Here is a 19,858-nt window from a genome sequence, read left to right on the forward strand (position 1 = left end):
ATCATACTGTACTCTTTTCTAAATCTAAGTAAATAATGGGAATAATTAACGGCTTACATCATTTGGTTCATATTATTATCCCTTCACAATTAATTAACATTCTTTCACTTCTATAAGGAATGCATGCCCTCTTTCAATTCATTGTAGATGTAACCAATGATTTACCACCCAAAACATATTACTTTTAAGTTTCTCTCCCATGGTTTTAAAATTTGGGTTGGAATCGACTGAATCAGCCGAAATTGATGATTCAGAATCGTCTGGGGGGTGTTTCCAACTAGCTGAAACCGATTTTATGCATACTAAGTTCGATTGAGTTGGGGCAAGTCAGGGTGAGTCTCGCTGACTTGACTCCCAATTGTATCAAAACGAAATGGAATTGATGAAGATCGATCCTATACTTGGTATCAAGTTTTAAGACTTTTAACTACAAGAAATCAAGGTTTTACCCACTCAACATTGGTCTACACACATACCATGTGGGATTATTGCTTCTACCATCCACGTGGAACCCCACCAACAAATTCATATGATGAACCTCTCACTTCCATGCATGACCCTTAAAGGATCCTACAACCCACTTCACTGATCTAAATATCAAACAAATCTATTTACATTGGAGTAATTCGAGAAATTTGCATTTCCTATGTTTTCCTATAAATTCTTGATTTAAAACACTAGGTAATAAAAATTCAGCTTCTGAGCATTTCAAAGTATCAAGTCAAATAGAATTAATGTAAAAAGTACATTGTTTAGTCTCGTGGAACTTGCATGTAGGCACAATTAGATTGAGCTTCTCTCTCTTCATGAAATTAAAAAATCTCATCCATGTTAATGCCTCTGCATGCATTCTTATTGGTCCCCACACTGGTGGAGGACTACACGACTAGGCAGCACTCTCTTGCCCTAAAATTAATTAGAATTCTGTTCCGACTTTACAACAAATTCTATTATGACCCCAAACTTGCCCATCCAACTTCAAGTCAAACAACTCAACATCAAAGAGACAATTTATTAAATTAAACTTAACTAGTTCTTAATTGGTGAATACGATGTCAACTTCCAAATTTCACTTTTTGATGTTTCATAATATTAAAATCAATTAGTAAGTGATGTGAAGTTTTGAAAGGATCGAAGAAAAGAACATCGATCACCTACTCCACACAAGGACATTTCATCAATGAAATGGAGGGTAGGGTAGGGTTATAGGCCATTTTCAGCCCATCGATCAACCCATCAACCAGACGAGAAGGTCAGGAGGACGGACAGGACAAAGAAATAGAGGATGAGAAGAATTGAATTTGAATTCCATCCCCCACTTCCCAACCAGAAAAATGTTCCGAAAATAAAAGGGTCCTAACCGGCCATTAATGGCAATCGAGTGGCATTGATTCAAAACGATGCCATATATTGACAACCACAATGAAATCGATTGAAAAGAACCTGAGCTGAGATATCCTAACGGACCTAACCTGACCAGCCCCTATCTACTCCCATTCCAACAATTTTGAAAGCAACAACATACATTTTCTTTTTTTGCTATTTCACTACAAAATCTCTTATGGCTAATCAAAGGAGGAGGAGTTTTTAGGTGAGTCCGAATCATCTCCCCACGTCGTGTTGGTACCTTACCTTGAAACTTAAACTATACGTCCGTCCATAAGATGTGGGTGCCACACTTCAAAAAGTATAGAGAGTAATTAATTTTATTTAATTTTACAACTAATAACAAAAAAAAAAAAGACTTTTCTTGTATCCTTTTTCTTTCTGTATCATGATGGTTAGGACTTGGGACATGTAATTGATATTCTACCAAACAAAAAAATTAAAGACAAATCCTGTACGTAATTGATAGCCGACGTGAAGGTTAACGTATTAGCTATATATATATGGATTCATCAAATTCAAAAACATGTCTTCTCCATATATATAATAATGAGATCGATCGAGACCCAAATGACTTACTCAACTCCCATGATCTCCTCCATATTCCCTTAAAATTAACCTCAACTCCTCCATCCCAAACCTTGTCAGCAGCTGCTTCCAATTCCATACCTGAATCCGAACTCAACCCGGCCATCTCTGTGTTTTGTATGTTTTTAATTGCTTACATTCGTTTCTTTCTTTCATTAAATCTTTTTAATCTCTTCTACTTCCACTTCTCCTAGCTACAAGTAATGGGAGTACTTGTGTTTCTGAATCCAGTCTCGACTACTGTTTTGGATAAGTTTGCAAGGTCGACGACAGATAGGCGTAGTTGGAGTTGTATTAAGAAGAACAGTAGTGTGTGTTGGCAGAGCAATATTGGACGACATGAGATAACTTCTGGGAAGATCCCATGTGGAAGCAAACGTCTGGTCATGAATAATGCAGCAGCAGCAGGAGCTGGAAGCATGGAGGACTTATCATCAAATGATGATCAGAATAAGTCGACTAAAGATGACATACAAGCTGTAGTGAAGACCTACACTTCTGATGATGATGATGATGATAATGATGGTGGTGGTATTGGGATTGTCAAGTTTCTTAGAGGAAAACGACTTTTTATTACTGGTGCCACTGGTTTTTTAGCAAAAGGTAATTAATGTACGATGCAGAAAAGAATTGAAATCACAAACAACAGTCACATATATAGCTAGTCGCACATAAATTAAGATCGATTTACGTAGTTCATTAATATTGCCTAAGTCCACACTGAGATGAGATCTATTTCACTATCAATGGATCCTCACACATCTCTAAGATTGCATTAGAGAAAAAGAACCTTCGCTACAAATTTATATCTAAAACCTATAGAAGAATTTTACGGAAAATACCCATATAACCCCACGGCCTCTTAATGGCCCTTCAGAATCGATCAGTACACAGAATACAAGACATCAAACCCCAACACCCCCCTCCTCTTTTTTTCTTTTTCTTTTCTTTTTTTTAAAAGAAAAAAAAAATTCAAATTGATGATTAATCTGGTTTTTTAATATTGGATTTTTCTTTTCATTTTGATTTTAAATTTTCAGTTCTCCTAGAGAAGATTTTAAGGACAATGCCTGATGTGGGTAAGATCTATGTCTTGATTAAGGCACGAAACAAGGAGGACGCAATGAACAGACTGAAGAATGAAGTATGTTTCTTCTTGAAGACATTGATATATAAATAATTCTCTTTCTGATCAATTTTATGTTGTTCCTCTTTAATTTAATTTAATGTAATATATCCCCTTTTTTTTTTTGGTAATTATTTTTGGGTTTCGATCGATCGCTTTGTTTGTGTAATTAATCATGGGTTTATGGACTGGCTTTTTATATATATTTTCCTTCAGATCATAAATGAAGAACTTTTCAAGTGCCTGCAACGAATTCATGGGAAATCATATGAAACATTTATGGTGAGCAAGCTGATCCCTGTGGTGGGTAATGTCTGTGAGTCTAATATTGGAATGGAAGAAGATATAGCTGAGCTTGTCGCAGGGGAAGTCGATGTAATCATTAACTCAGCGGCCAATACTACCTTTGATGAAAGGTTTTATTTGAAACTGCTTTAATTTAATTGGTCTTGATGATCCATTTATGAATATTATCTTTCTTCTCATGATATAACACTTTGAATCATATCCTTAAAAATTTTCAGGTATGATGTTGCTCTGAATATAAACACAAGAGGACCTTCTAGACTTATGAGCTTTGCCAAGAGATGTAAGACACTTAAACTCTTCCTGCAACTCTCAACTGGTAAGTAGCTAGAAAACACTTCAAATTAACCAATTAGAGACCCAAAAAAAAAAGAAGAAAAAAAACAGTTGATTTGCTTACTTAAAAAACAATTAGATTAATGGTGTACGTGTTTCATTAATTAATTAATTCATGTTGGTGTAGCTTATGTTAATGGTGAAAGACAAGGTAGAATCTTGGAAAAGGGTTTCAGCATAGGAGACTGCATAGCAAGGGAGAAGACAACAATCATCACTTCCAAACCCCTTCTTCTTCTTACATCTCTCCCTGTCTTGGATGTTGAAGGTGAAATAAAGTTAGCATTTGAGTCGAAACAGACTTTCCAAGACCACCAAGTGGTACAAAGGATGAAAGAATTGGGTTTAGAGAGGTAATTAGTAAGGCTTTTCAAACCAAGTCTGAATATATATATATATATATATATATATATATATATATATGATCACCTATTTATCCAACATGCATTTCCCTGCACGTGACGTGGTACGTAGTACAAATTAACTGCGGACACATGGATATAGTGAAAACCCGCTCTGATTATACCATATAAAGTTTCTATTCCAAAAGTTTGAATTAGTAGGTAGGTGGATCAGAGGGAGTCCCAGGTGGTGTGTAGGGCCAGGGATTGTAGCCTAATTAGCAGCCGATGTGAGACTAAACTCCTTTCATGCTGGCCGAGTTTTGATTTTATGCTCGATCAATTATGAATCACTCATTAATGGAGCTTGAACCACCCACCAATTAAGTTGCCAATTAAGTACGTTTTGCAAGAATGTTAGTGATTAAAATTGTATTTTAATTATAGGGCCCGCATGCATGGGTGGCAAGATACATACGTATTCACAAAGGCCATGGGTGAGATGCTGATAGATGATCAGAGAGGGGAAATACCGGTAGTCGTTATTCGGCCGAGTGTCATTGAAAGCACCTGTTCTGAGCCTTTCCCTGGATGGATGGAAGGAAACAGGTGCATCTACTACAACCTAGCTTCTTCTGATCTTAAAAATCATAATAGTTTATTTCCTACTTATCAAGTTTTAATTTGTTGTTATGGAACCTCAGGATGATGGATCCAATAGTGTTGTATTATGGAAAAGGCCAGCTCACAGGTTTTCTTGCAGACCCCAATGGAGTCCTTGATGTAGTAAGTTGTATTTAGTTAATTGGCTCATCATCTTTGTATGGCACTAGCTTGCTAGGCATAATATATACGCAATTAGTAAGCTTATTATTTTTTTGGCCGGAGACATGATTTATGTATCTGTGTAGGTCCCTGCAGACATGGTTGTAAATGCAATCTTGGCAGCCATGGCAAAGCATGGGGCTTCAGCAAGCAGGAAACCTGAGATAAAAATTTACCATGTTGCTTCATCTGTAGTGAACCCACTAATGTTCCAAGATTTGGTTAAGTTTTTCTATGAACATTTCAGTTCCTTCCCTTACATGGACTCAAAGGGAAGACCAATTCATGTCCCAAGAATGAAGCTCTTCACTTCCATGGATGATTTCTCCTCACATATTTGGAGAGATACCATCCAAAGAAGCGAACAGCTAGTGGCTGCAGCTGCTTCCAATGAAAAACTATCTCGTAAACTCGAAATTGCAAGTAAGAAATCAGTGGAGCAAGTAAAGTACTTGGCAAACATATATGAACCATACACTTTCTATGGAGGAAGGTACGTGAGAAGCTAGCTATAGCTAAGTTAAACCTATTCAAACGTTTTCTTGTGATTCCAATGACTAGGGAATAACATGAAATCAAAATTTATTTTTTTTTTTATTTTTTTTTTTAAATTACCAGGTTTGATAATACCAACACCGAAAAGCTGATGGAGGAGTTGTCTGAAGAAGAGAAGAAGAGCTTTGGATTTGATGTAAGGAGCATAGATTGGCAGCATTATATCTCCAAAATTCATATTCCAGGCCTAAGGAAGCATGTCATGAAGGGGAGGGGGATGCCTTGATATTAATTATTTCATTAATTAAGACATAAATAATTTGTTTCATGCATGGAAATCGATCTTTTGTAATACTCTTTTTTCATATTTTCTTAATAAAGAGCGTACTCAGTGCACGAGATTTTCATCACTATGGCATCTAGGGAGGGTCATAATTAATGTAAGTAGCTTTACCACTGCTTTCGCAAAGAGACTGTTTCCAGACTAGAACCTATGACCACTTGGTCACAATGGAGCAACGTTACCGTTGCACCAAGGGAATAATTAACAGCTCACATCATAATGTACTCTTTTCTAAATCTAAGTAAATAATTAACAGCTTACATCATTTGGTTCATATTATTATCCCTTCACAATTAATTAACATTCTTTCACTTCTATAAGGAATGCAAGCCCTCTTTCATTGTAGATGTAACCAATGATTTACCACCCTAATTAAACATATTACTTTGAAGTTTCTCTCCCATGGTTTTAAAATTTGGATTAGAATCGACTGAATCGGACGACTCAAAATCGTCTGGGGGGTGTTTCCGACTAGCAAAAACCAATTTTATGTATACTAAGTTCGACTGAGTTGGGGCAAGTCAGGGTGAGTCTCGCTGACTTGACTCCCAATCATATCAAAACGAAATGGAGCTGATGAAGGTCGATCCAATACTTGGTTTCAAGTTTTAAGACTTTAACTACAAGAAATCAAGGTTTTACCCGCTCAACATCGGTCTACACACATTCGATGTGGGATTATTACTTTTGCCATCTGCGTACGTGGAACCCCAACAACAATTGCAGATGATCAACCTCTCAATTCCATGACCCTTACCCACTTCACTGATCTAAATATCAAATACATCTATTTACATTGGAGTAATTCGGTAAATTTGTATTTCTTTGTTTCCTATTAACTCTTGATCTAAAACACCAGGTAATAAAAACTCAGCTTATGAGCATTTCAAAGTATCAAGTCAAATAGAATTAATGAAAAAAGTACATTGCTTGGTCGCATGGCACCTGCATCTAAGTACAATTAGAGTCTCCCTCTCCATGAAATAAAAAATCTCATCCATGTTAATGCCACTGCATGCATTCTCATTGACCCCCACACTGATGCAGGGCCACACGACTAGACAACGCCCTCTTGCCCTAAAATTAATTAGAATTCTGTCCGATTTACAACAAATTTTATTCCGGCCGCAAACTTGCCCATCCACTTCAAGTCAAACAACTCAACATCAAAGAGGCAATTATTAAATTAATCTTAACTACCTTCTTAATTGGTGAATAGGATGTCCTTCAAATTTCTCCTTTTCATTTCTTTTGGTTTATTAATTGTTCTTTTGTTTCTAGAGTGAGTGTATTTTGTTGGATTATTTATTGAATTTTACAAATTTGAAGTCATGAAACTTCAGGGATTAATGTATACGAGTTCTGTATCCATAGAAGAGAGAGAGAGAGAGAGAGAGAGAGAGAGAGAGAGAGACAGAGAGAGATGGTTTGAAAATCTGATAAGAGGAATTATAAAGAATCTCTATACTAAATCCATTGGTCTTATTTTATTCAATATTCTCTAGTTCTTCACAGGATCCAAATCTTCTATGATGCGTTGCCCTGTCTTGTCTGTGCTGTGCAGACACAGGATCGCGTGCAATGACCGCCTTACCCTCACTTGGACAAAGCGCTCGGGTAGAGATAAGGTGATCATTGCACATGGCCTTGTGTTTGTACAGCACAGGTAGGACATGGCAGCGTGCGATAGAGAATCTGTTTCCTTCTCTAATACTTGGATTTTTTTTTCCATTTGACTTTAAATTTTCAATTCTCATAGCCGATAAGGGAATAATATTATATTCTGACAAAAATGACCAGGTTTGATAGAATTGTGTTTTTGTTTTTTGTAAGGAAGCTAGAAAGAATTTTGCTTCTTTGATAGGCGGAGTTTCATCGAGCAAGAAATGCATTACTGATCAACTGAAGATGGATGCCTCGATTCAAAAAAACACAAAGGACAAGGGGTTGTGGCCACTTTTGACCCCTCGTAGAGCTGATGCGTCTAGTTGACTATCCTCCCATTCCCGCCTACATTAACACTCTCAAAAATTCATATTCCATGCCTGAGATTGTCTTTTAACATCCTTTGTTTTGTTTCATGGAAATCGGTTATTAACGGCTCACATCATTTGAGGGAAAGATATTTTGACAAAGTTTCATTAATTTACTTCCCCTGTTTACAAGATCATCAAGCGTTTGTAGTCCAACGGTTAGGATAATTGCCTTCCAAGCAATAGACCCGGGTTCGACTCCCGGCAGACGCATTGTATAGATATTTTTTATTTTCACCCTCCCAACTGCAATGATCCATCAGTGATAAAATTCCACTTGTGGACTCTGTAGAGCCAGGTTTATTGCCTTTAACAGGGCTTAAAAATTCATGTTTGCACTTGGCTTTTTAAATCAAATCAGTGTTTGTATACTAAATCATGAACCCAGCGGTTTTTCCTACCCACATTTCCGTATAAAATCCGTAATCACCGGAAATAAACTGAAGATAATAATCTGAAGCTCAAGTTGATTCCATGATTATAAGTTCATATGAGGTCAAACTGAATTAGGGTTACGTAATTTTGTTCTGCATTATTATGCCCATGTAACAATAAGCCATTGAATATTTGGAAATGGTTTGAATTAGTAACATGTCAAATTTTAGAATTCGATTCAATATATAATACACCTTATATGCTACGATCTCTTATCCATACATCTCATCGCAGTCCTTACGGTGTTCTTTCAATGCTTCTTTTCTAGTAGGTGGTCATCTTCGTTTGGTTGAAACTTAAGACATGAGTAGGAGACCATGGGGTCTACTGTCCACAAAATTTCAACCCCATCTAACCTGCCATGTGATAAAACTAAGTGCCCATCCATGGAATTCTTCTCAGCCCCACTAAACTTTGTGCCCATCGGTTTTAAGACTTGACCTAATTGGACCCTAAACCTCATATACTGGACAAAACCTGTTTTACTCATCTTGAATTTTGAACTGGATGGACTACCTGTTCAATTCATCTCTATTTCGCCGGAAACTTTGATCCTATCATACCAATTAGTTCTTCAATGGATTCCTTCAGCAGCATCACAAAATTATATCCAGAAATTTAGAGGAAACTTAGATCAGTTATGGTGGTATTGTTAATATAGGTTCTTCATCAAATGAACTGTTATGCAACTTGACTACTAAAACTAAATAAATTTTGAACATCTTTGTCTGAAGAAGATTAAGGATCAAGTAAGTCAATGGAGAGGCACACACCAACTCAAATTCAAAAGATGTTGAGAATAGCATGGGCCTCCACTGAGGATTTAAAGCTTAGTTTGATATACCAGATTGGACACTGCTGCTCCAGAATGGCTGATCCAACCAGGTGCTGGTCAATACTTGAGTGATGAATTGGTGTCAGCCAGTATTGGGGGGATCGAATTCTGGTGTTTTACAATTCCAATACTTGAATCATCTATTTCTTTTGCTGTTCGCCATCCTGATTATTGTTGTTCTCAATAATGGATTTCTTTCTCCTGAATCATCAATTTCCTAATAAAAAATACAGCAGGACCCACTACCCAACAACCTCCCCCCCCCAAACACACCGAAAAAAAATTATAAGACAGTCAATGGGATCCGGATGCATTTTGTCAGCTGATCTGTTGGTTGAATGATGGCTTGAGTATATACATAAAAGAGTACAATGATCTCTTTGGACTGACAAGAATTTTGTATGATCAAACAAAATCAATAAGAATGTACATCCCTATTGCAACCCTCAGGAAGCAAAGGTGCAGTTAAGTCATTACTTAAGCATTTGTCCATTACAACCGTAGGAGAGAAAATAGAGGTGGAACGAGGTCAACTATCGACCATGCAAGAATCGCATACTGAAGGAACCTTATGCCTGTGTCAACATCAAATGAATCTTGAGGGGAAAAGAACATCTTCTGGCTTTCAGCATTCTCACCACTTAAAGAAATATTTAGTTGAGGGATGTAGCTGGATGATCTTATTGGGATGCCTAAAGTGTTTGCCAGCACAGGAAGTATCCATTTAGCTAGTGCCTTGCTGCAGAACTTCACAAGAATTATCGCAGGAATGCCAAAAAGTATCCTTCCTACAAAAACTGGGAGCGAAAGTTGTGGGCTACAGATGTGTCGAATGGCTTTACGGTGAAAATGATGGTGAGCTTGCTGGAATCCAATAACCTGGACCATATCTAAAGTTATTTCTTTTTGCAGGAAGCAACAGAAAGAAGCTAACCAAGAAAGTATTGACAAATAGAAGGAATCTCAACCACGAAGCAAATTTTTTTTTTTTTTTTTTGGGCGGGGGGGGGGGGGGTGAGGGATTAAAAGAAACATATATTAATACAAGTAAAAACAAGTTATATCGCTATAGCAGTGTCCATTAAGCACAGTGGCAACCAAGTATATATTATAGAAAAGAAAACCTAGAGTTTATAGCATAATGAGCAAGTCTATTAACTGGATCAATAGAGAAAGATAAATGTCATCAACAATGCTCCTAATTCAACGAAAAGAAAAAAATTAACCGCTTGTGTACAATAAACTTTGAATTCTATTTTCTCTACTAACAAACACCCACAAATAAGTAAACCAAGCTAGCTCTACGAAGATGAAAAAGTGCACTTTTCTTTTATGATCATTTATTTAGCAAAGTTTTCCAGTTTCCATGATCTTTTTCCAGGGGCAATTGGAAGGTGTTGTATTTTGCATCCATTTCTGTTTTTCTGATTCCAGAATCAAGACAAATGAAAAATATGTGTTTCTTTCATCTTGGTTCTGGTCACCTCCAGCCCACCCTAGTAGTAACCCAACAAAAGGCTAGTTGATGAGAAAAATTCAATTGTAAGTGAGACTCAATTAAAGAGTGCAGTATCTGGAGTTAAGAATGATATCAGTCCCAAAAATATTGATGCCTGACTCACAACCTAGGTTGCATATTTACTTCTGATGTCTATTATATTTATTTCATTTACTCTGAAATCACATGGCAAACATGATAACTTGTTTTCAGTTGATAACTTGCACAATAGTCAGTATGACTTCACACCAAATAAAAGCTATGCATTTATTGTTAGGTTGGGTACTAAACAACAGTCGTCATCTATGATGGCTCTCAACTCTAGGAAAATAATTACTGCCACAATTTGTTAAAGCTCCAAAAGAAGCCACTGTTTTATTACCCATCTCCTGTACTGTTTTAGTCTCAAGTCTTGACAACCACTGGAACACAAGGATTCCAAATTTTGTATCAAACATTCAATATATTGATTTCCTTTTTGAACTATTTTGATCAAGAGACATAACAGGTGCTTTTGGACTGCTGGTCTTAACCCAGGATAAAGAATGGTCTATAAATCAGGTAGGCTGCCAGCATTCGAAACCTTTGGCCAAAATGTTTTACCATGGATCCTAAAAAGTAGCTTTAAATATGGTAGAATTGAGAAACAGGATTCATCTATCTAACCACAATTAGCCGGAATAAGGCTTAGTAAATTCAGTTGAGTTTAGTTTTTAATCCAAAGAACAAAAATTACGAATGCCCATCCATTTAAAAATAAGCCTTCTCAACATCTGTTTAAAGATACTTCATGTTGGCATGGTAGTCATATAATAATCTACTACAGAAATGTCGATTATCTTGTCATTTTTTGCATTTAGTTGTACCCATATTAGAAGACGATTGAATGGGGATGCCCATCAGCTAGCCAAATGGGCACATAATAATAATGTATTTCAGCAGGTTATCCGTGTGCGTCCTATGTATTTCAGCAGGTTATCCATGTGCATCCTAGCAGTTTATCAAGTGTCAGAATGTCTAACCAACCAAGTTTCTGAAATTATTCTGCTCTCTCATTAGTATAGCAATAAAGTTTAATTTCCAATAAAAAAAATATCATGGTGACTTTAAGTATTTACAACCACCCGTTCACAACCTATAATGTAAATAGTTGATATTGCCAAATATGTACTTGGACTCACTCAGCAAAGACAAGAAATTACGCAGTTTATGGTCCATTTTCTTAATGATCCATCCTTTTCCTAAAACTGTGCATCTTGTTGAAAAGATAACAGTTCTTTCCCCAATCATTAGGTAGTATGTAGGGATTAGATGTAATTTCTGTCAAACAATAAAGGTGGTGGCTCTATAGTTTGTATAAGACTATATTGGTCAGTGTCATGGATTTGATATATGAGTACCACAATGAACTTAAGATAACATCCTCTCACATGGGATTAAGAAGCCACTTCTGTTTTTCTTCTACAAATAACTCTTGTTTTATTAACCTTACAAATACTCTTTGGAAGTCATGTTTGGGAAGCCATATCTAGGGTGGAAGTTCTGTTATTTATGCAGGCATCTTGATTTGGGACCTCATAGATGAGTAGCTTATAAGTCCTCCCTCCCTTCCTCCCAACATCAATATCCAGTCAGTGGATTCAGACATCTAAAGAAGCCCAGAGATGTAATGCATGCGAAGATTAGCAGGACATCAGATGTGACAAATATTTCCAGCAATACTAACATTAACATCTCAGATGATATGATAATACCAATCCTTAGTTTCAAGTTTCTATTATCTAGTTTTTGCCAGACTTCAATTATTTAAAAAGCTATTTTGGCAAATAATTTCTTCAGTACATTTAAACTATTTTTAGTTGATAAAAACTACCATCTTTTTAGAGCTTAAGAAAACAACAGATAAAATCAGATGACAAATTCAAAGAATAACCATAAGAATATAGTATATGACAAACTATTATTCAGCGCCAATATTGATATCTTAGATTTAATGGGTAAGGAGAGAGAGGGCAGTGGGGAATAATTAACTGGGCAATCTACACAGGCAGGGGTGTCAAACAGTCGATTTCAGTCTGGCCCTAATCGCTCCGACACATCTGAGGCACAAGACCGAAACCAACTGATTATTTAATCGGTCCTCAAAGCCAAGGCCAAGATTGGCTAATAATTGGACGTTCGGTTATCGCTCTTTAATCGGCTTTGACTAATCAGTCCTTGATCGATCAGTTTTGGTTGGTTTTTTTCTATATTTTGGCTAATTGGTCCTTAAATGGTTGGGTTTCTGTCGGGTTCACTAATCAGTCCACATCGGTCGGTATATTGGGTTGGACTAGTCCCGACCAATTAATCCAAAAATTACATTTCATAGAACCAAAAAGTTTAACAAACAGTCAGTTCAGTTTCAGTTTTATTTGGTCGGTCTCGGTTGGGCCTGCTGGTGTGGCCTGAAATTGTAACCTTTATACACAGGGACAAAAAAACATGGATAAGTTGCCTCCAACACGTGATTTTGCAGCTATATAATCTCCATACTATTCTGACTTCTAATTCCTTCAATTTATTCATAAAAAATCATGAACTTCTCCACAAATTTGAAATTTTATTATGGTTCCAACATTCTAATTTGAATCTCCAGATTCTACCCATTGTTCCAACTTCTCATCATGTTCAAGTTTTATGCAAAGGATGTTGAGCTTCCACACTGACACTTTTAATATGCATTTAGAGTTTTGCTAAAGCATATAACTAGGCAGAGATAATAGGTATTTAGGACAAGGCACATGTACCTGTCAAATTCGAGATGCTGATCTAGCTCCTAAAGAAAGACTGATGACTTTAGATTTGGGAATTGCAATCAATAGCGTGTTTCTCATAAATTCCTTTTGTAGATCAAGGAGGAAAACTGAGACACATTGTGAGTTTCAGTTAAATCGCTGAGATAAAGCATATTGTTTGTAACTTGTGTCACATTATGCCCAGGTTTTCTCTCTTGTGATATCCTCAAGGTAAGAAACTTCTTGGTTGCACACTGGCATATAATATTTCATAAATTAATTCAAAACAGGAGAGAATCTAAGAAACATAGGCAAATGTGATTATCAATACTAGTAGCAGTAAGAGAAAGAGTAGACTCTGCACTTACCATTCCCAATATGACACCATTGAAAGCTGTGTGATACTCAAAACTTGGGGTGGGACGCTCTGGGGTTGGATATGCAAAAAGCAATAAGAAACTAAAGGCAGTCCAGAAGGGGGAGACTGCAAGGGGAGCAATGATGCAAGCCAAGTTATTCATGTGAAATAAAAGGTCATAAAGGAAAAGATGTAAAAAAAAAAAAAAAAAAAAAAAAAAAAAAAAAATGAAGAATTAGTAGCATGCATACCATTGTGTCCAGAGACTATAAATCTGTCCATGTATTCATGAACAGTGAGCCAAAAGGCAAGAATAACCAGTCCAAATACAAGCCCACCTAGGACATCGACCACGCTGTGCATGCCAAGGTAAATCCTTCCTAACAAGAGGCAAAAATTTCAGTTCTGTTTTGGAATTAACAACAGTTGGAACTTTGTTTTCATTGAATCAAAACCAAGGAATGATATATAAAGTAGCCAAAAAATGATAATGTGAATTTACCTAAGCTGACGAGTCCTACAAGCAAACAAGCCACGGTAACTCCAATCAATGCGTGAGTAGCGCCTCTATTTTCGGCGGAATACAGAACATAGTGCAACAAGTATCTAGAACACCCTCCAATCCAACAAAGTAGTTAAGTATATTTACACCACTCTTCTGAGAGCTGCCGCAACCCAAGTTTATGTAAGCAGCAGAAAAATTATGGAAAGTGGAATGGAAGAAAGAATTAGTACCCAGCCAGGCAAACTGTGTTAAGAGCGTGAGAGGAGGGAAATCCATATTCCAATGCGTTTTCTTCCTCATCTTTTGTAGCGGTTAATCTCCTAACGGGTGGAGAACTGGGTCTAGGAGCTGAGACTACATCCTATAACACAAGCAATTAATCAATCATGACTTGAGTTCAGATGAATACGAACAACTTAAAATCGATGCTATTGGTAATGGAAGCAAATACCTTAACGGAGTTTCCTAGATAATCACAGAAAGCCATCAACAACGTCATCTGCCTGGCCAATTTACAGTGCCCACTCTACAGAAATCTTGCCAAATATGAGTTAAAAACATAAATTTGGTTACAAGAACACAAAATAAAAGTGTAACCATGAAAGAGAAAAGGACATACCCAGAAGAGTAAAGGAAGAAAGGCAGTATAGAAGGGCACAGAGACAACACCCGAAAGACCAGAGAATAAGGCGTCCAAGAAACGATGCTGGAAGCTCTGCAGAACCCACGAAGCCATAATACCATAAAAAATCAAATAAAAAGCAAAAGAATCACAAAGTTAGAATGTTAAGGGATAAAACGGGAAGCAGGTTGGTGCTGACCTGGATCTGAAGGATGAGAGGGGTATCTGCTATGACACGGTGAGTAATCCATTGTTGAGTGAGGGATCTAAGATTGTGGGTGATGTCAAAGTACGAAGCGACGACATTCCACAACAGAAGAGCAGAAAGAGAAAGCACTTGACATAGAGCAATGCTCCATAGAGCAACGCTCTCCATTCTCTCCTTTCCTCTCATCTCCTCTCTTCTCTTCTCTTCTCTTCTCCTCTCTTCTCCTCTCTTTTCCTCTCTTCTTCAATTGGCGATTCAGAGAAAGAACAAATAAACAAAAATGGACACGAAATCTATGGTGGGTTTCTTCTTCTCTTCCTCCTGCAAAATCTAACTCAGTTGAATCCTCAAAACTCTGGGTAACGGAGGAAAAGCCGGGAACACCTAAACGAAGTGGAAAAATCGAAACTTCCTAAGAGTAGAGAGAGAGAGACAAGACACAAGACACAAGACACACAGGGCAGAGAGACTAACGAAAACACAGTGAAATAGAGAGAGAGAGAGAGGGAGAGATGTAATAACGTTGACCACACGTGGCACGCTCATGTTCAATAGAGCTTATCATGGTAAATGAGATTCTTATCAGACGGTCATAATTTTTTATTAATTTGGCGGCTTTATTTTACTATTCTATTAATAAGTAAAAAAGGAGGAGCCTATTAATGATTAATCATTAATCATGAAATTAATTTTGATTAATAGAAGGTATCGGTTCTTAATAAGGGTAAATTTATCTAAAAACAAAAAAAATTATTAAAATTAAGGATAAAATCGTAAAAAATGGTCACAAATGATGTATATCATCAGTACACATATCGGTATCTGACACCCTTACCCGGCATACAGATCATCCAACGCCACTTGGTGAGGCTCTCCCTGTCATAGTACCTTTGGATTCCAAATTTTGTTGCTTGTTTTACTAAAATGCCTCTCTGAGACGCCTTGGGATGAATTTTTGCTGCTACACTTGTAATAGGAATATTTCTGTTATTCTGTTGACAGTCAAGGAAATGAGATCTTAAAGGTTATTTATAGAAAAAATAAAACTTATGAGGGTGATAAGCTTTGCATTGTAGAGATGAGGATGTTAAGATGGTTGTGTGAAAAAACAAGAAACGATAAAGTATGGAATGAATGTATTAGAACAGATGTGAGAGTTGTCCCGATTAGTGACAAGCACCGAGAGTGTTTAAGGTGGTATGGTCATATTCAACGGAGGCCTAGGGACGCCTCAATAAGGAGGAGTGATATGATCCCGATTGAAGGAGCTTAAAAAGTTAAGGGCAAACCTATAATAACCATAAGAGAGGTAGTGAGGAAGGACATGCATAACCTAGATTTTGAACCAAGTATGACTTTGGATAGAGTCTATTGGAGGGCAAGGATCCATGTAGCATATCCCATTTAGCTGAGATTCTTCTGTCATGCTGGGTTGGGTTTCATTCCTCTTACTATCTTTCATCTTTCATTTTTGTTTTTGTTAAAACTTAGTTTTCCTTGTTGTGTTTTGATCCATGTAGTTGACCGCATTAAGTTCGGATAAGGTTGAGTTTGTTGTTGTTGTAAAACCTAAGAGGGTATTTATGAACCCAAACAACTTATAAAGCTACAACGTGAACTTCCTTCCCCTCAAACCTCCTTTTATTATTTTAAATGATTTTTAAATTTAATGATTTAAAATATGATTTGTTTTTATAAAAAATAAATTGTTAGAAGGTTATTTTTTTTTCAAATAAACACTTAAGTAACTAATAGATATGGTTATTGAAAGACATGTTTGAATGACCAACATACATGTCTTGTCAAAAATACATGGTGTATGGACACGTCCTTTTGAGACAACCTTTGACGATGTATCTTTATCTTTTATATGTAGAGATGAAGTTTAACTCATTTCCCTAATAATTTTAAGAGACAATCTCAACTTTTGTTTTCTCTTGAACTTAGTCTTTCTTTAATCATGGTCTATTGAAATCTGATTGAGCACAACTCTGAATTGTCCAGATATGACTCAATAAATGAGTGCAACGATTACTGAAAAGGGTCTATGGAAGTTAATTCACAATAACTTGATCTGGAGTCTCAAAGAGAGTGACCACTGGCATAACTCAACTTCACCGAATCCTTAAGGATCTTTGCGTGTTTTCAGGCTTGTGATGTTATGTATGATGTTTGTCGTTGATGTGATCGATTGGATTTGTCCAGCTTATTTATGTTCCAAAATATTTTCCAACAAATCTTAAGACTTTAGATTTATTTGAGTAATTGCTATTATGAAAAGTACCTCAACGAAAAATGGTTAAATTGTTGACACTAATAATAGATTATCTCTCTTGTAAAATTCAAGGGTAGTAAGAGGATAGAGCTCCTCTGCAGTGCGGGGGTGCGGTGGAAGATGTGCGATGCAGCCTCCGAGCTCGACACGTGATCAAGGTGTCGTTCTGATGGTGGGGATGGAAATGATTAGAAGTGTGGCAATCATTTCGTGCGCCCTTGTCTAGACACAGAACATCATGCACTACACGACCAAGTAGCGTTTTATTTCCCAAAAATTTATTATTATACGTTAAAGCATCAAACATACCTCATATGTTTCGATAAAATAAAAAATAAAAAACAACTCACATGTGAATTGGGTTCCTCGTATATATTTTTAAAAGGGCTTTATGAGCCACTCATTCAAAAAGGATGACCTGACCAATTTACACCATTAGAAAATTGTGTTTTTATGGGACTTGACTGAACCTATGCAACCATTGAGATAGATTACAGTTTTTCAATTTGTGGTTATGAAGTAGTGTCATAAAAGAAGTTTATTGATAATTGAATAAAGGATCAAGTTTCCCTTCTGTTACGGTGAATTCATTCACTGAGGCGGGTTCAGATGCATGCAGGAAGTATCAGAAGATGTTTTAGAAAAAATACTAAAACTTAAAAAGGTTTACCAACCATAAGAGAGGGGGGGGAGGGGAATCTATTCACCAGGTGACAGAGGAAAACTTAATCTATAAAATAGTTTCCACGATTCACCATATATGGTTTTGGAATCTTTCATGGACTTCTCCAAGAGACTGAACTTTTGAGACAAAGTCATCTATTGGGCCGAAGAGGTAATATGTTTGTCCATCTGTAGAATGGATTTTATTCTCTTGGTTAGTTCTTTTGGGCCTATTGGATTTAAAGCATACAAGGTGATGTTTACAAATTGTTTGATAACTTTTTTTTGTATCTTCCCTTGGAAAGATTGATGGGTTCAAACTACTTGCCAAGTTCAAATTGTTAAAAATTGACTTTGACTTTCTAGATTGGATAGGAATCAATCAAATGCATTTTATAATTCATATGGGTACATGGTTTTGGATTTGATAGCCCAAATTTTGATCATTTGGCTACTTGGTGGAGGCCTTAACTGGAAGAATTCTATAGGTTGCCTAAATCAAATTAATGTTGTATTAATTAGTTTCTACATTTGGGAATGTGCATGTAGTTGCTTAAATGCATATACAAGGAATCTATGAAGTCCATGTTTAGGAAACTAAATATTTATTAGGGATTATTTGGGTTGAGTAACCCAGTTTTGACCAAGAGACATGTATTGCTATATTGATTTTTCTTAATAATATCTCTACATGGACAATGTGTAAGGCCACATGGCCTAAGCTATCCAATGGTAAAATTGTGATGCAATTGGTAATGCAATGGTTTTTGTAGACAATAAATTTGTTAATTTGTGTTGCATTATATCATTAGTTTGTTCGATGTATCACTGACGTCGACGAAAAGTGTATTGGATATCAGACATGAATATGTTAGACGTCGGAATAATCAAAGTCTTTGTACTTTTTAGATGTGGGATTAATTTATTTGGTATGGTTTTTGACTATTCAAGCCAAATGACATATGTATTAAATAGTGCTTGTTGATTGGATTTTTAGTTTTAATTCTATGGATATCTGCAAATATATATATATATATATATTGTGCTTGAGTTTACCATCATCAACCTCGGTTTGTCTACGATTTAGATAAGTACTCTATTCTCCTTGTCATATGTGTTAATATGTATATTTTGGATAAATATGTCGGAGATACATCTTCTCTTCAGTTCCATGGATGAAAGAAATGATCAATTTGCTGTAGCTGCTTCTAATGCGAAACTATTTTGTTAACTTCCATATAGCTGATGCAACAAGCGTTTGTAGTCCAACGGTTAGGATAATTGCCTTCCAAGCAATAGACCCGGGTTCGACTCCCGGCAGACGCATGTTTTTGTTTTTGTTTTTGTTTTTGTTATATCAAACACTAAATGGTATTGTTAGTGCTAAGGAAAGCTTATCTGTTCTAGAAGTAGTTATTTTTTTCCCTGATGCATAAAATTCTTCCTTCAGTGGGGGAAGAATTTAGCACATAACTTGCCACCAGATTATATGAACTGGTTGAAGACCTTATGAGCTTAGGAATTAGCAGAAATGTGACAGATTATTTTCTAATCCTATATTACTACCCTATTCATGTTGATTTAAGATCTTTTCTTCATTTCAAAGTATTTTATGGTTTTCTTTATGTTATAAGTGAATGAAGATGGAGAAGTAAAGGTTAATTTGCTGATTGAGATTTAGGTTTCAGAGACTATTCATTTGAAGGGACTGGATATTTCTAAAGAAAATGGTTGTAGGTGGATGACCATCCATGGAAATTGACAATCCTGTTTTTAAGCTGATGTAGTATTCAATACAGAATAGATAATTAGATGTATGTGGTCAAGTGCCTAGCGCACTTGATAGCTAGTGGTGCGTAAAGATAATCAGATGTATTTTTGGTGCTCTATCTACAAAGATATA

At 36.3% G+C, this 19,858-nt stretch overlaps 2 protein-coding genes, 1 long non-coding RNA gene and 2 other non-coding genes across 5 annotated transcripts; 3 read left to right on the forward strand and 2 right to left on the reverse strand.

Moving 5' to 3' along the window:
* Positions 1-2,177: 2,177 nt before the first annotated feature.
* LOC122643860 (fatty acyl-CoA reductase 2, chloroplastic-like) lies at positions 2,178-5,693 on the forward strand. Its single transcript, XM_043837432.1, has 9 exons — positions 2,178-2,577; positions 3,015-3,118; positions 3,317-3,516; positions 3,625-3,725; positions 3,870-4,095; positions 4,531-4,692; positions 4,788-4,869; positions 4,995-5,401; positions 5,527-5,693. The coding sequence occupies exons 1-9, from the start codon at positions 2,178-2,180 to the stop codon at positions 5,687-5,689; spliced, it is 1,845 nt and encodes a 614-aa protein (XP_043693367.1). The 3' UTR covers positions 5,690-5,693.
* A 2,227-nt stretch (positions 5,694-7,920) lies between these two features.
* On the forward strand, positions 7,921-7,992 carry TRNAG-UCC. Its single transcript has one exon. It is a non-coding gene; the product is annotated as a tRNA-Gly (tRNA).
* A 1,385-nt stretch (positions 7,993-9,377) lies between these two features.
* On the reverse strand, positions 9,378-15,221 carry LOC122642706 (lipid phosphate phosphatase delta-like). Its single transcript, XM_043836264.1, has 8 exons — positions 15,009-15,221; positions 14,807-14,902; positions 14,639-14,713; positions 14,418-14,548; positions 14,185-14,288; positions 13,934-14,062; positions 13,693-13,808; positions 9,378-9,928 (listed from the first exon to the last, which is right to left on the reverse strand). The coding sequence occupies exons 1-8, from the start codon at positions 15,201-15,203 to the stop codon at positions 9,542-9,544; spliced, it is 1,233 nt and encodes a 410-aa protein (XP_043692199.1). The 5' UTR covers positions 15,204-15,221; the 3' UTR covers positions 9,378-9,541.
* LOC122642708 lies at positions 10,722-11,502 on the reverse strand. The gene is made up of 2 exons (XR_006330084.1): positions 10,842-11,502; positions 10,722-10,788 (listed from the first exon to the last, which is right to left on the reverse strand). It is a non-coding gene; the product is annotated as an uncharacterized LOC122642708 (long non-coding RNA).
* Positions 15,222-19,209: 3,988 nt separating the features above from the next.
* On the forward strand, positions 19,210-19,281 carry TRNAG-UCC. Its single transcript has one exon. It is a non-coding gene; the product is annotated as a tRNA-Gly (tRNA).
* The last annotated feature ends 577 nt before the right edge of the window (positions 19,282-19,858 follow it).

The sequence above is a fragment of the Telopea speciosissima genome, chromosome 10 (genome assembly GCF_018873765.1).
Source record: "Telopea speciosissima isolate NSW1024214 ecotype Mountain lineage chromosome 10, Tspe_v1, whole genome shotgun sequence".
NCBI lineage: Eukaryota > Viridiplantae > Streptophyta > Magnoliopsida > Proteales > Proteaceae > Telopea > Telopea speciosissima.

Coding starts and splice junctions, on each gene's coding strand:
- LOC122643860 (XM_043837432.1), top strand. CDS start 2,178: ATGGGAGTACTTGTGTTTCTGAATCCAGTCTCGACTACTGTTTTGGAT. Junction 4,096..4,530: donor AAAGAATTGGGTTTAGAGAG/GTAATTAGTAAG, acceptor TTTTAATTATAG/GGCCCGCATGCATGGGTGGC. Junction 4,693..4,787: donor GGATGGATGGAAGGAAACAG/GTGCATCTACTA, acceptor ATGGAACCTCAG/GATGATGGATCCAATAGTGT.
- LOC122642706 (XM_043836264.1), bottom strand. CDS start 15,203: ATGAGAGGAAAGGAGAGAATGGAGAGCGTTGCTCTATGGAGCATTGCT. Junction 14,549..14,638: donor ATCTAGGAAACTCCGTTAAG/GTATTTGCTTCC, acceptor CTTGTGTTATAG/GATGTAGTCTCAGCTCCTAG. Junction 14,063..14,184: donor TGTAGGACTCGTCAGCTTAG/GTAAATTCACAT, acceptor GCCTCTTGTTAG/GAAGGATTTACCTTGGCATG.